This window comes from Daktulosphaira vitifoliae, unplaced genomic scaffold (genome assembly GCF_025091365.1).
Source record: "Daktulosphaira vitifoliae isolate Bord-2020 unplaced genomic scaffold, ASM2509136v1 Scaffold_1, whole genome shotgun sequence".
In the NCBI taxonomy this organism is placed as follows: domain Eukaryota; kingdom Metazoa; phylum Arthropoda; class Insecta; order Hemiptera; family Phylloxeridae; genus Daktulosphaira; species Daktulosphaira vitifoliae.
The window spans coordinates 1215573-1230619 of NW_026099572.1; the positions used below are offsets into that span (position 1 = coordinate 1215573).

General features: G+C 26.0%; 1 protein-coding gene across 4 annotated transcripts in view; it reads right to left on the reverse strand.

Annotated features, from left to right (window-relative positions):
* Positions 1-3553: 3553 nt before the first annotated feature.
* Positions 3554-15047, reverse strand: part of LOC126906343 (uncharacterized) — a 14413-nt gene continuing 2919 nt past the window's right edge. Inside the window, exons 2-11 of one of the 4 annotated variants that reach the window (XR_007704225.1) lie at positions 14646-14801; positions 13065-13212; positions 10146-10302; positions 10000-10088; positions 9771-9925; positions 9190-9463; positions 8268-8500; positions 8104-8190; positions 5028-5273; positions 3800-3918 (exon numbers count right to left, since the gene is read on the reverse strand). Coding sequence is in view for 2 of the 4 variants with exons in the window: in XM_050686911.1 (XP_050542868.1) it covers positions 3685-3918; positions 8104-8190; positions 8268-8500; positions 9190-9463; positions 9771-9925; positions 10000-10088; positions 10146-10302; positions 13065-13212; positions 14646-14801 (1533 nt within the window). In the remaining 2 variants the exon portion in view is untranslated. Of the gene's footprint in view, positions 3919-5027; positions 5274-8103; positions 8191-8267; positions 8501-9189; positions 9464-9770; positions 9926-9999; positions 10089-10145; positions 10303-13064; positions 13213-14645; positions 14802-15047 lie in introns of all 4 variants that reach the window. The other 3 variants (XR_007704227.1, XM_050686911.1, XM_050686924.1) reach the window with 3 other exon arrangements.

A 15047-nucleotide genomic window follows, 5' to 3' on the forward strand; every position in this document is an offset into this window, starting at 1 on the left:
AAAATTGTTTCTTGGTGTTTACGTTTTAAAAATAATTGCTTGAGTCGAGTAAAAAATACCCCCATTAGAAGTGGTCCTTTAACGATTGACGAATTAAATTATGCATCAACTTCATTAGTATTCGTAGCTCAGAACGAACACTGGGCTGATGAAATAAAAAAATTGCAAAACAATAAATTTGTTTCTCTAAAGAGTAAATTAAAATATTTCAATCCATTTTTGGACGGTCGTGGTGTAATCAGAATTGGTGGTCGTTTAAAACATGCAAAACATTTAACCGAATTTCAACGTCATCCCCTATTAGTTCCAGGCAACAGTCATTTAGCTTTATTACTATGTCGTTATGAACACTTTAAATTACTTCATGCTGGTCCGCAAGCCATTTTGTCATCATTACGTGATAAATATTGGATTATTGATGGTCGTAACTTAGCGAGAAAGGTTGTTCATCGTTGTATAATTTGTTTCCGTTATAAGCCAATTGTGCAGCAGCCAATAATGGGAAACTTGCCCACAGAAAGAGTAAATCCAACTCGTGCATTTTCTACATGTGGAATAGATTATGGTGGTCCAATAATGGTTAAATCTAACAGTAATCGCAAAGCCCCTTTGACTAAAGGTTACATTTGTCTATTTGTATGCTTCGCCACGAAGGCAGTACACATAGAACTAGCTAGCGATTTGACCACTGAATGTTTTCTAGGCGCTTTAAAACGCTTCATTAGTCGCAGAGGACTTTGTTTTCAAATATTTTCGGACATTGCAACTAATTTTGTTGGCGCAAATAGAAAACTTCAGGAATTAAGAAAACTGTTTGAATCAGAACAATTCGAAAGGGATATTCGGCCTGCTGTAACTGAATTAGGTATTCGTTGGCATTTCATACCCCCCCGATCGTCGCATTTTGGTGGCCTATGGGAAGCGGGTATAAAATCTGTAAAATATCATATCAAACGTGTAGTTGGTGATGCAGCTTTAACGTACGAAGAGCTTAATACGCTATTAGTTCGTGTGGAAGCCTGTTTGAACTCGCGCCCAATAACAAAAATTTCAAGTGATCCTAATGATGTGTCTATGTTGACTCCCGGTCATTTTTTTATTGGTTCTTCATTACATGCTTTACCTGAACCTGATTTAACAGCCACACCTATGAATAGGCTTAGTAGGTGGAGAAGAGTTAGTTATTTACTTCAAAAAATTTGGTCTTCTTGGTCGAAAGATTATTTGATGCAACTTCAATCAAGAAATAAATGGGAGAAAACTAGGGGCAATGAACTTAAAGAGAACTCAATTGTTGTAGTACGAGAAGATAATTTGCCGCCCCAACAATGGAAGCTGGCTCGAGTTAGTGAAGTACACCCGGCGATGATGGCGTAATTCGCGTTGTTACTGTCGTAAATTCTAGTGGTAGCTATAAACGAGCGGTTCGTAATTTATGTATTTTGCTTTGTAATTAAGTTATTTGAGTTTTAATCATTTGTAACTTCAATTTGAATTACTTTATATATATATATATTTTTTTATTATTGTTTAACATGGAATATACATTGTGTTTAATTTATATTATTGTAGCCGTATATTCTCTATAAATTATTTATGTTTTAAGTTACAATTTAAATTTATTTGTATTATTATTATTATTTTTTTTTATTTAATTATGTTGAAATGTAATATTTCAAGGCGGGCGGTATGTTCGATTTATATATTGTATTGTTGATCAGGCGCTGTAAAACGTATTGTTATATTTGGTTTTCAGTCAGTTGTCATTTTTCTATCGTTCGATCGTCACCGCAGTGTGGTAAAAATTGTAAATAATCATTATATTTTAATAAAAGGCACCTTTTTATAAGGTATAAACAATTATCGTCGTTCGTCCAAATTTTTTATATTTTTTTTATACAGTCCACATCGAAATCAAAACAATAGGTATAATACAAAACACATAACTATAATAAGAATTCATTGATTGAGGTTGAACCGTTTTTGTTGTTCTATGCATTAAGAAAACCCAAACTTTAATTAGTTAACTAGAATAGTTTTCAATAAAATTTCGGTGCTGATAGAACCTATTAGCATCGAAAATGTAAAATGACCACCCTATTTTAGAAATGTTAAATAATAATTCAATATTAGGCTACCGTAAAGAATAACATTTTCAAAAATCTTCTATATTTTAAAATTGCTATAACATTTTAGAAAAACTGATTTTAATAGAGTATAGTGGGGACAATAAATTTTCTTTTGGTATACTTGATTAAAATTTAATCCAAAATTTAGTACAGGAAGAATTTAAAAGAGACCACCTGTGCATATAAAAATATTTTAACTTCGATGCGAAGTTGAGAAGGTATTAATTCTACTAGTGTTTTTTTTATACCTCTATACTTTTCTAAGCTCTCATCGTACCGATTTCTTTCAACGATACGTCAAAAGTTCACAAATCGTATCTAATTGAAGAGATTACACTTAAAAATTGGTACAGCTACCACTGGTTTAATTTGGTACGTAAATATTGCAGATTGTAATAGTTGCTAATATTTCTAAGTCTGAAATTATTGGTAAGGATATTAATTATATACTTATATCATATGGATTGATTAATCAAAATGGCTATACTACCACTGACTCATTTGGAGTTTGCAGAATTAATGTTAAAGATTGTACACAGTAAGACGAGTTTTAGATTTTCGTCATTTCTTTTATTACTTCCTTGTAGGCATATAGCAATTGGCTGACACTGGTTAAATAGTAGTTTGATGTCATCAAGTTTGTATTTGAGACCATTATTAATTCTACTTAATTATATTATTATATGTATTAGTCATCGGTTATAAAATTATATTTACAATAGGCTTAATTTAATATTGTTTATCATTATTAATTTTTAAAGTGTTTTAAATTGTATGGGTATTTTTTTTTAAATTGATTTGGTTATAGTATCAACGTATTTATCTAGAAGAAAGTTACAAAATCTATTATTCCATTATTACTGGGTATTTTGTTTAGCTTGAATCGTACTTTTTCGATAGTTTGAATCATTAATTTTTAAAAATATTCTAAAAGTTCTACTGAAAAATCATCCTTGCAATCTTTGAACTTGGAGAATTCAATGATACTTTTGAATTTATTAAAGTTGATAATAATTTTCTATTACTTCGTCAGCATTCTCAACGAGTATATCGTGATTTTCAATAAATAATTCACGGAGTTTAGTCTAGTTTTAAAAAGAGAGTTCCGCGCGATATAACCAAAGAACTATAATTCAATATGAAGTGGACAAAATGGACCTATAGGTCTGAGTACATGAGTAATTTATACTCAACTTTGTAAAAACTAAAACTAGAGATTTTTTTATGAATGCCATACATGCATTTTTTTTTTTTGTAAAGTTACATAAATATATTTTATTTGAAAAAAAAAAAATTATGAATGTGAATGCATTCATTTTTAGATAAATGTGTGGATATTGTAAAATCATATAACTCAAAATACTCATAATATCATTTCTATGACAAATGATATCATAATAGCACAATTTCAGTATTTTCTAAAACATAAGCTTTATTATCAAAATCTGTTATATAAAACTAAAAAAAATATATATATTTTTAGTATAATAAATATAGTTGTATTCATATTCAATATTAATATGTTGCTGTATTACAAATATTTTTTACACATTCCTTATTTTTTAGGAGATTGTGGTGAATGTGGAATTGTACTCATCATATGAGATTGGTTTTTAATTCTAATAAATTTTTGTTTTATATTTTCAATAGATCTTCGAGAAATTGAAACACTTTTTACTTCATCTTCTCTAAATTGACTAATGTTATGAAGATGAGATGATTCTTTTTTATTTAGTTCACAATTAATAACATGGTTTTGTAACTTAAAAGCTTCACACTTTGTTTGATTCTAAAAAAATTATAACATATTTAAAATTTTAAGTTATAAAAATATTGTATTATTATAAAAATTGAGACCATCAAGTATCTAAGTAAAAAATATTAAAGTACTTAAAAATTTAACTTGAGTTAATTAAATTTTTTTATACTTTTGTTTAGGTCAAAGCAAACACCAGAGTACCATGTTATGATATAGATACTTGCTTAATGCAACAGAATTTTAAAAGGCTAGTAAAAGTAAAAAAATTAAACTATGATTTATCCTGAGTAACTAACATTTAAGTAGCCAGGTAGATTATTTATGTAATTTTAGACAATACTTTGATAATTTTTAATTATTTATATTTAAATTAATTAAAAGAAGAGTTTAAAAATAAATAGACCAATTATGTTTTATACATCACTGTTTAAGTTCATTTTTAATGTTAATCAGATTTGAACAAATAGAGAACTCCAAATCATCAATTATTTTATTTGAAATAAATTGAATTAAATTTAATATAATTTCAGTATACAAACAATCAGTATAGTGTTGGTTTGTATAGTGGGAACCTGGAAGGGGGGGAATAGTGTAGATTTAAATCTGATAATAATTAATAGTAAAACGTTTTGATACAATTGTAGTTGAAGATTCATTATTTTCAACCACCTTAAATTTTGGAGCGAACTGAAACAATAGTTCATTACTGTTTAAAGGTAGCTATAACAAAAAAATTTTGTAGGGAAGACCTACATGGTATCTATTTAGTATAGTTATTTGCAACCTTATAAAAAGTTTTTTTTTTTTGTATTAAGAATAAGTATTCGAAAAATTAGTTGGAAAGATATTCTGAATATGATCTTAAATGGTAATAAAAATATATTTTGATAATAATTTAATAAATCTGAGTGTCACAACAATTCTGCACTGGACAATTCAGTGCTAGATAAATTATATTGCGAGACTAGGTTATTTACAAAATAAATAATAAAAAAAAAAACTAAAATGTAATATAAATGTAATTTATGTCCAAAAATAATAGAATTTTAAAAATATACTACAGGTGATTTTTTATCACAACCACACCTCAATTACTTATAGAATAAAAATAATTTAAATATATATATATATTTGATTACCTTTAGTGTAACATCTTTACACAATGGATGTGACAGAATCACCACTGTGCAAGAAGTGTGGAACAGAAAAGGAAGATTCACTTCACATGTGTAAATGTGACACCATGTTCACATTAAGATCTAAACGTTTGGACAAAAATGTTTTCCCCAAAAAGTAGTTATCAAAAACTTCAAACACAAAATATTTAATTTTTCTACAGAGACAGGAATATTTGAGTATACATAGGTACAACTAAGTAGAATAACCTATATACAGAATGATTTTTTTTTATAAATAATCTAATTACTAACAATAAAAATAACTTTGAAAACATTTTTTTTGGTAACTTTTAGTTATATATTACTTTTTAATTATTCACTATGTTAAACTTTTTAAGTTCATCCCTCTTATTTTTTTTTTTTTTTTAAGGCCTTTGAGACCATTTTGCCGTAGAACAAATCCTCCCCATTCCTCTCTATTTTCCGTTGCCTCCTTCCAATCCATGTCACCATACACCACTCCTTTAGTATTTAGGAAATCCTTTTTGACTCCATTTTCCCATCGTAGTCTTGGTCTCCACAGTGGTCTTTTGCTTCTTGGAACACTCTTTGAACCATTAAATCTTGCTTTCTACATACGTGGCCTGTTTACTCAAACCTACTCCGTTTGATCTCATTTACAATATTTGGTTTATTGAATATCTCCATCAGTTCTTGGTTATGCCTTCTCCTCCATCCTTGAATATCTTGACCATATATAATTCTGTATATTTTGTGCAGTACCTTCCTCTCAAAGATATGTAATCTATCCTCCTTCATCCATCGCAACATCCAACATTACATCATGACTCCATACATGATTATTGGTCATATGATTGTAAGATATAATTGGCTTTTAGCCTCTTTTGAAAGAATTTTAGAGTTCAATAGTTTGTTTTGTGCATAAAAGCATTTATTTCCCATTTTGATTCTATGTTGAATTTCTATTTGACATTCATTTTTCTGTGTTACAAGAGTATCCAGGTATTTGAATTCTTCCACTTTTTTAAACTCATACTGACCCACTGTTATGGTTTCTTTTGCAGAAACATTATCTAGTAGTTCCCTACTAACTTTCATGTACTGCGTTTTCTCCGTGTTGAAATTTAGCCCCACCTTTTTTGCAGATTCTATTAACCTTTCACATAAACCTACCACTTCCTGTTTCTCTTGCCCTTGCATGACTATATTGTCTGCATAGGCAAGCAGACTTAAGCAAGTTTTATTCATTATTACTCCTACATCTCTTCCAATATTCATTTCTTGGGTCACTTTTCTAGTACTAAATTAAAAAGAATTGGTGACAAGGCATCACCCTGTCTAAGTCCAGTTCTTACCTCCACCATCCTTGATGTTGTGTTTCTTACTTTGACTTTTACTTTAGTCTGTCTTATACTAGCTTTAATTAAATTTAATATTTTCCTTGGGAAATGGAAATGTTTCAAAATTTTGGTTTTGCAAGTTTAATCTATACTGTCTTGCGTCTTTTGAAAATCTACAAAGATTATATGGAGTTCCTTATTATATTCCCAGCTTTTCTGGAATAGCTGTCTAATTATAAAAATTTGGTCCGTTGTTGACGTGTTTTGCCTGAATCCACATAGATAGCCCCCCAACCACATCTTCAGCCAGAGGTTTCTTGACTTATTGTTCTTGAGTCTTATGATTTGTTGTTTGATTTCCTCCTTTGATGGGGCTAGGCATGGATCATTGTTGGGTTTGTTGTATCCCTTATATATTATATCTTATAAGGATGTCAACTTTGCTTTTTAATGCGAACACAAAATTTGAATTTAATAAAATGTTGGACATTTTATTATAATAATTAATAATAATTGAATTTTTAACATTTTTAACTTTATTTGTTTATTAGGTTAAATCACCTACCTGTTAGCTACCTGTATTTGTAATCCCACATATATTTGTTTGTATGTACATATATATTTATATATGTAACAAAAGATAACCAAAAAAAAATGTTAAAATTATTTTTATTCTGTAAGTAATTGAACGGATTATGGTAAAAAAAAATCAACTATATAATATATTGTATACATATCATGCATAAATAAATAAAATTTAATGATTACGTAATACAAATGACATATTGGCATTCTTAAAATAAATATACCCAAATACTGATAAATGATGAAATGTTCTCTATATAAGAAATAATAAAGAACAATTTTTTTTACATTCTAGATTTATTAACTATATATATTTGGTAGGTTTATAGCTAACATTATTCAATTTCAAAAAATGTAAAAACCAAGTATTCAGAATACAATATAATAGAATAAATATATTTTTTTATGAATTTAGAGCACAGTAAAAATACAAAAAAATATTCAAATATTTTACAAAACTGTTAATGGGATGGATACTAATACTGAAAACCTTCTCTAAAAATATTTATATTTGAAAAACCTAAAATTTAACTACATTTCATTGCATAGTGAGGCTATCTTAAAAGAGAGAGGTAGGTTAATACCCTATAGATATGTTGTTACTGTTTAAGAATTGTAAAATATAAACAATAACCATTGATAAAATATGAGTTACAAAAATAGCATGTTTTATATAATTTTTTTTTAAACTAATAATAAATTATATGAACCTAAATGTTAAAAGTTAAAAGGGTGCAAAAGTTACCACATTTTAGTAACGTCTTTAATTAGACATAATTATGATTATACATATTTTTAGTGACATATAGGGATAAGGTTCTAGGAATTCACCCCTTCCCTCAAAGCTAGTTCAGTTAAATAGTAGGAGGCAAAATCCCCAAGGGTTTAATCTATTGATACCAAACTATAATCCTGTATATGCAATATTGTATATTTTGCAATAAAACAATACCACACAAAAAAATTATGGTGTCAATTTAAATTATAAATTGATAAAAATGTTATATTTTTTAAAGTAAGTTATAAAACATATTGTTGCCCTCATTCCAAAAAAAAAAAAAAAAAACCAAATGTAAATATGACTATGTTAGATAGTAATCAAAACCATCTTATAATACTAAATTTCAATTTAAACTAAAAACAATTCTTACTTTTTGTAGATCATTTGCAGAAAATTGACTTAATGAACTTTGATCAACAATTGTCACCGAATGTTCTACGATACATTTTGAAGTTTTCTATAAATTATAGAGTAACAAAAATGACCTATAAATATTAAAACTATAAGATTTAAAGAATTAATGTAATAACTAACTTGATTATTCTGAATCAACATAATTGAGTTATATAGATTTTTAATTTCATTAATACATAAACTTTTTTGAACATATGGTTTACTTCCATGAAGTAGAATTGATCTTCTTGATCTTCTGGAATCATTACTTGCAAGTATATTTGATTTAGCAACTTTATTTGGTCTCAAAATAACAGTAGGTAATTTTTTATAGGCTTTTAGCAATTTAGGATTAATTTCTCCAAGATATTTATCTATATAAAAAAAAAATTTAACTTGCAATGTAAATAAATTATAATGATAGCATAAAATATTTTTTAGATAGATAAGGAACCATAATGTATAACACTATACTTTCATTTTTTTCAAGGTAGAGTAAATCCTTTTAATAAAAATTATTTATATATTAAATATTTGTCATTAATTGTAGCACATATAGTCTGATGTATTCAAATTTAGAGAAAGTTCGTAGGAGATAATTACAACTGGTGATGGTCATGTCTTTAAGGTTAGATTAAATTACCAGATTAGTAATTGAATAATTTAAACTATACATATAACACCTACTGAAACATAAGTGATTGGTCATTTCAATTTCAGTAGCTCTGGGTTACAAATGAGTAGAAATATGAATCAGTATTCTCTTCTTTGCTAATATACTAAACTAATTTGAAATAAACGAAAATATGTATATTGTCCAGAATTTAGATAGTAAAACATGTAAATGTTATAAGAGAAGACTTTAAATAAAATAAGATAGTTTTTAATCTGTAGCTTGTGAGAAATTTGGATGGCAACACCAATTACTAGTTCATTTTTTACTTAGCAAACAAAGCAACCCTTTACCAAAAATCAAACCTTTAATAGTATGCATCAACAGTGTTAACCACTCGATTAGAATATCTCTTTAAATAAAGTAGTTAGTTTTTATGATAATATTTACCACAAAAAATTTCCTCTTCTAAGTTTTTGTTATTAAGTTTTAGATTGTTAATCCCATCATTAATATGTTCTGCTATTGTTTTATACTGTTTTAGCTGATTAGACATTTTTTCAGCTATTTTCTCTGTTTCTAACACAATATTATAAATATCTTCTTGCTTTTCATCTAAATGGTTACACCATCTATTAAAATCATCTAAACTGTTTTTAATAATTTTTAGTAATTTTACTAGATGTGTTTTCCCATTATTTCCACTGGTAATTTCTTTATTTAACTAAAAATAAATATATATTTTCATTAAGATAGCTATCATTAAATTAAAAAAATTATGAACTTATTTAAAAAACAATATTTGATAACATTTAAAAAAACAAAGTTGACATCCTTACAAGGCATAAGGGATGAATTTAAAAAGTATTACATAGTTAATAATTCAAGAATGTTTAACTAAAGATAATCAAAAGAAAAATATTTAAATTATATTTAGTCTGTAAGTAATTGAGTAGGTTATGATAAAAAAATCATTCTGTATATTAAGTCCTATAAATAATTTTAGTATATTATATATTAGATGAACTTACACTCAAAATAAAGTTAAAATCTTCTGCATCCCAAATTTCTGAATTTTTCAAAATAACTTTTGCCAAAGTAATGCAATTTTCTATAACTAATCGATTTTTATTAAATTTAGTTCTCAAATAAATATTTTGTTTTCTCAGTTCAATAACTTCATTTTCTAACATTAGAAAAATGTAAAAATATGATTAATATAAATAAAAAAAACTTAGGAATTTGGATACTTGTTATTACCAATATTATCTGATAACATAATAGTTTGAAGTTCAGATTTATTATCTTTTATTTGTTGTTTACTTTCCTGAATGATTTCCTTCAATTTTCTAATGAGTTTAAAATTTAAATAGACATTACATAAATTCTACTTTATTTTAACTTACAAAGCTTTTTTAGTAAAATTTATATGTAAAGTTTCAGTGAGATTCATTTTTTCATTTGCTTCAGTAAAATCATTATGAATTAGCTTACGAAAAAACTGTATTTTGTTTTCTATATATGGATCTTCATTATATAAAGGTTCATTTATGACTGGTAAACCTTAAAATAGTACATAATAGAAAATTAAAAAAAAAAACTGATTAATGAAAAATTAGACAAAGAATGATCTATTTATCAAAAATCATTTGGTCATATGTAAAACAAAAATAATGTTGAACATTTATTTTTGTTAGTAGTGATCATCAAGAATTTCAATCATCTATGACAGTGGTCGGCAACCTTTTTTAATTCTCGGGCCACATTTACAAATTAAAAAGAGTTCGCGGGCCAGATAAAAAAAAAAAATTTATAATTACATTATTTATTATGCAAAAAAATACTATCTAAAACTTAAAATAATAATATGACTTATATAAAATACCCGTACCAAAAACGCAACGTTCAATTATATTTATACAAAATGATATTCAATTAAATTAGTCGATTTAGAATTTAAAGCGGGCCGTATTCAATAGCCACGCGGGCCGCCGGTTGCCGACCACTGATCTATGATAAACTTTTATCATAGAAAGTTTATATATACATTACAATGTTAAGAGAAAATTTCAAGCGTAAATATTTAGTTCTGTTATGGACAGAATATTATCAACATTAACACTTCATGACTACACTAGTGCCTTATCTGCATTAACAACCCTATAACCTAACTATGAGTATGCAGTGAACGGGTGTAAATAAAACGTTATATGCTTATTTTAATTAATTTAAAATACTTTGAAGTCACTTGATATTTTACCCCTATCAAAGAAATTCATTCTTATTCGTTAACTTAATTACTAGGTATAATTACACATTATATTTATATAGGAATAAAAACTTATTATTGCTGTTAATTAAAAGTTTATATTTTATTGGTCACAAAACTGTTAACAGCCCTTCAAGTAGGATATAAATTACATAGAACCTTAGTAGCCTTAATTAGAAACAATATAGAAACTATTAGAACCCTAGATGAAAGTATGTTACAGTTCCATCAGAAGAAAATAAAATTTAAAAAGCCTTATGAATTGATTTTTAGAAATTCAACTTTAATATTTAACGTCAGACTTAGTAACTAGTTACGATAAATATTATTATCACTAAGGTATATACAAATTGTTGGAGTTTCATAACTTGAAAATTTATAAGTCAAGAATCTCTTTTCAATTATTTTTATATGTAAACAAAATTCTAACAAAAAAAAAAAGTAGCAAAATGGGGTCATGACACAGTGTGGATGTGTCATAGTTGGGAAAAGCATAGATGATATCTGACAGTGACTAAAATTATTATCATAAAAAACGCTTTGCTGCAAATCTGTAGATAGTGTTTAATTTTAATAAATTTGTAGATTATTCCAAAAGCAAAATGAATTCTTATTTTTTGTTCAACTTCAACTGGCATTTGCACAGGTTGTCAGGACAAATTTTTTTTTTAACTTATAGTATGTAATATAGGCTTTAATTTAACATATATTTAAAAGACACAGTATTTCCGGAACAGTTTTAAAAATTGTAATTTTTGGGGGATTTCTAACATTTACAGTGAAAGAGGAAAAATAATTTGGTAAAATATATTTTGAATCAAAATACCTTTTTTTTTTTTATAAATGATTTAGGTATTTCCCTTTCATTTGATATTAAGTTTTTGAAAATCTAACTTTTTACCTACTCCTAGGGAAGATTCAAATTACAACTTTTTCAACTTAACTTTTGATAATGTTCGGGATATACTGAGATATTTAAACATATATTAGATTAAAGCTTATGTTATTTACTACAAGTCAAAAATTTGTCATAATTATTTATCTTCAATGTGTAAATGACTGTAATAGTTAAAATAATGTTACTTATGTGTTAAAAATCACCATTCTTCTATTTCAATTAATATGTCTATACTTTAGATCAAACAGTATAATGCAGGGGTGGCCAAATTGCGTCTTGCGAGATGCATGCGTCTCGCGGTATTATTTACAAAAACCAAAATTTTATTATTTTTTGAATACATTTATAAAAAAATGTTTTTATTATATAATACTCTATAAATTTATTATCTCTTTCTTCTAAAGGTCTTGCTTTGTCGTTTTACCAATGGTATATCCTGAGAGATAAATGTAATGGTTTCCCGTTGCATTCTGCACTGGGAACATGGTGCTTTTTAGCCACCGTAGAAGCGCACGCATAGTCACCCATCCGTTCACCTACGGCGATAGGTCGCTTAACACTAGAGTTTTGTCAACAACTAGTGTGACCACCGCGCCATTTTTGTGGTATAAAAGTACTGATTAGATAATTTGTCTCTTGATATATAAGCATTAATATATGTTGCTTGCGTACATAGTCATGTTGGCCACCCTTGGAATAATACTATTAGTGGGAGGGTAATAACTACCCCATTTATAAGAAAAATTGTATAAAAATAATTTTTGATAATTTAAATATATTCATGGAACAATTTATGCAACTCTAAATGTCAATTTATTATGTATATTAAATTTAGTAATAGCAATTTACTTAAAATTTCTTTAATAGATAAATTATTTGACAATTCCATTCAATATAAATCTTAGATAAATTTGTAAAATTATGAATGTAATAATAAATCTAGGTGTGCTTATATTTAGATTGTATTATAAAGGCAACTTTTAATCTAAGCATTGATAATTACAGTAGTTTTCTACACAATATTATAAGTAATTACTTTTATTTATATTTTTTAATCACATAATTATAATTACTTTTAACTAAACAATTTATATTATAAGGTCAGAGAAAGTAAATTACTTTACATTAAGTTATTAGGTATATTTATTTTATTTTTACCTTTTTTGACCAAATCACAACGTAAAACATATATACAAAATTGATACATAAAAAATACAAAAGTTGAACCTCCAGGATTGGCTAATAGAGAAGAATTTACTTTTCCACTGACTATTAAAGATTTTCTATAAGTAAACTCATCTAAACCCTACAAAAAAATGAAAAATGAATTTTAATGTTAGGATTGTCAAAGTAATTTGACAAAGTTATTTAATTTATTAATATTATTAAATTAAAAAATTAATTTTATAAATAGCTTTCCAATACATTTTATTTTATCCTCATAAAAATATCATAATAACTTTCATCATAAAAACCCAGCACAGTGGGGACGTGGCAAACTTGGATCCAGTATAAATGATATCTGACAATGATTACAATCACTATCACGCTTCGATGCAAATCTGTAGATAGTGTTTAATTTTTAAGAAATTGGTAGATTATTTCAAAAGCAACAACTCTTATTTATTCCCTTAATTTTATCCCGATAAGTTATTTGATTTATAATTAAAATATATGAATAAATAATAATTATAGTAATTAAATTTAGTATGAAATTGATTTTCAATAATTTAATATTGTAATTTTTACGGAGATATTATTTAAATAATAAAATAGTTGTATATTTCTATGTTTTAAACACGTATAAAAATTTAAAGGGCTTGATGCAATACTTTTCAATAAAAACTTTTTGTTACTTATAACAAAGTTATAAATTTTAGACTGGACTACAAGGAACTTTCATCAGAAACAAAAATATACTTTTCTAAATAAACTTTTCGCAATGTTTTCAAATGTGCAATTAGACTTTTTCTATCACTTCTATGTTTTATTATTATTACTTATTATTAAAAGATAAGTATTTACACATAAAAAATAATTAAGATTAATTATTAATTAATGGATTATTTCAAATGATATGTGATATCCTATTTCCTTATTTATATTCTGATTCCAAGTTTTAAGATTTATAAGTGTAATATATTTATAATATATAAAGAGAAAGGGTCCGATTAAAAAAAAAGTATGTTGCATAAAAGAAGAATACAAATAGTACTTATCAAAAAAAAATTGTGTTGATTTATACATTTTTCAAAAAGTTATAGAAATATAAAGTTGTCATTATGAATTCTTCCTGTAGGTAGGTAAAAGGTCCATTTAAAAAAAAAAAATGATAGATAAAGACTTCATGCATCTATATAAAAAAAAAAAATTATATTGATTGGGTCATTTATGTTTAAGTTGTGACAGTTTTAAGTAAAATTTTTTTCGAAAATTAGCGATTTTTAANCATTTTGTGACATATTAAGTTAAATATTTTTTTGTTAAGATTAATAATTTAAATAAATTTTCAGTATTAAATAATATTAGCTACAATTTATCAATTTTTATTATGTATTTATTACTTGAATAATTTAAATATAGTTTAAGATTTAGTTACAAATAATAATTATAACGAATATTTCTAGTTCTATTTAAGTAGTTTTAATTATTTTTTTTTATTTTTAACCCATTGAATACAAAAAATATTTGCTAAATAATTTCTATACAAAAATAATAATTAATTCAAAATATACCTACATTTATAATAGTAGTGACTGCATTGCGAAACTCTGCTGCTTCTTTTAATGATCTTATTGGCCATGTGATAGATTTTATAAATTTTGGATTTAATATTGACAATAAAAAGTATAAAATTTGTTCCATAGCTTCTTTATTAGGCTTATTAAATATTTTCTAGATATTTATACATAAGTTTTAAAATTAAATTAAAGTACATTAATATAATAGAAGATATGTATGATGATGGCACTTGTACTAGGGTAAAAAGCGTAGGAGGAGTAACAGAAGGTTTTCGGGTAAGAGTAGGAACGCACCAAGATTCTGCTTTAAGCTCTTACTTATTCTCTATTGTAATGGATGCAATTACTAGAGAAATGTCATTATACATATCTTAATTCAACTTTAAAAAAAAAAAAAAAA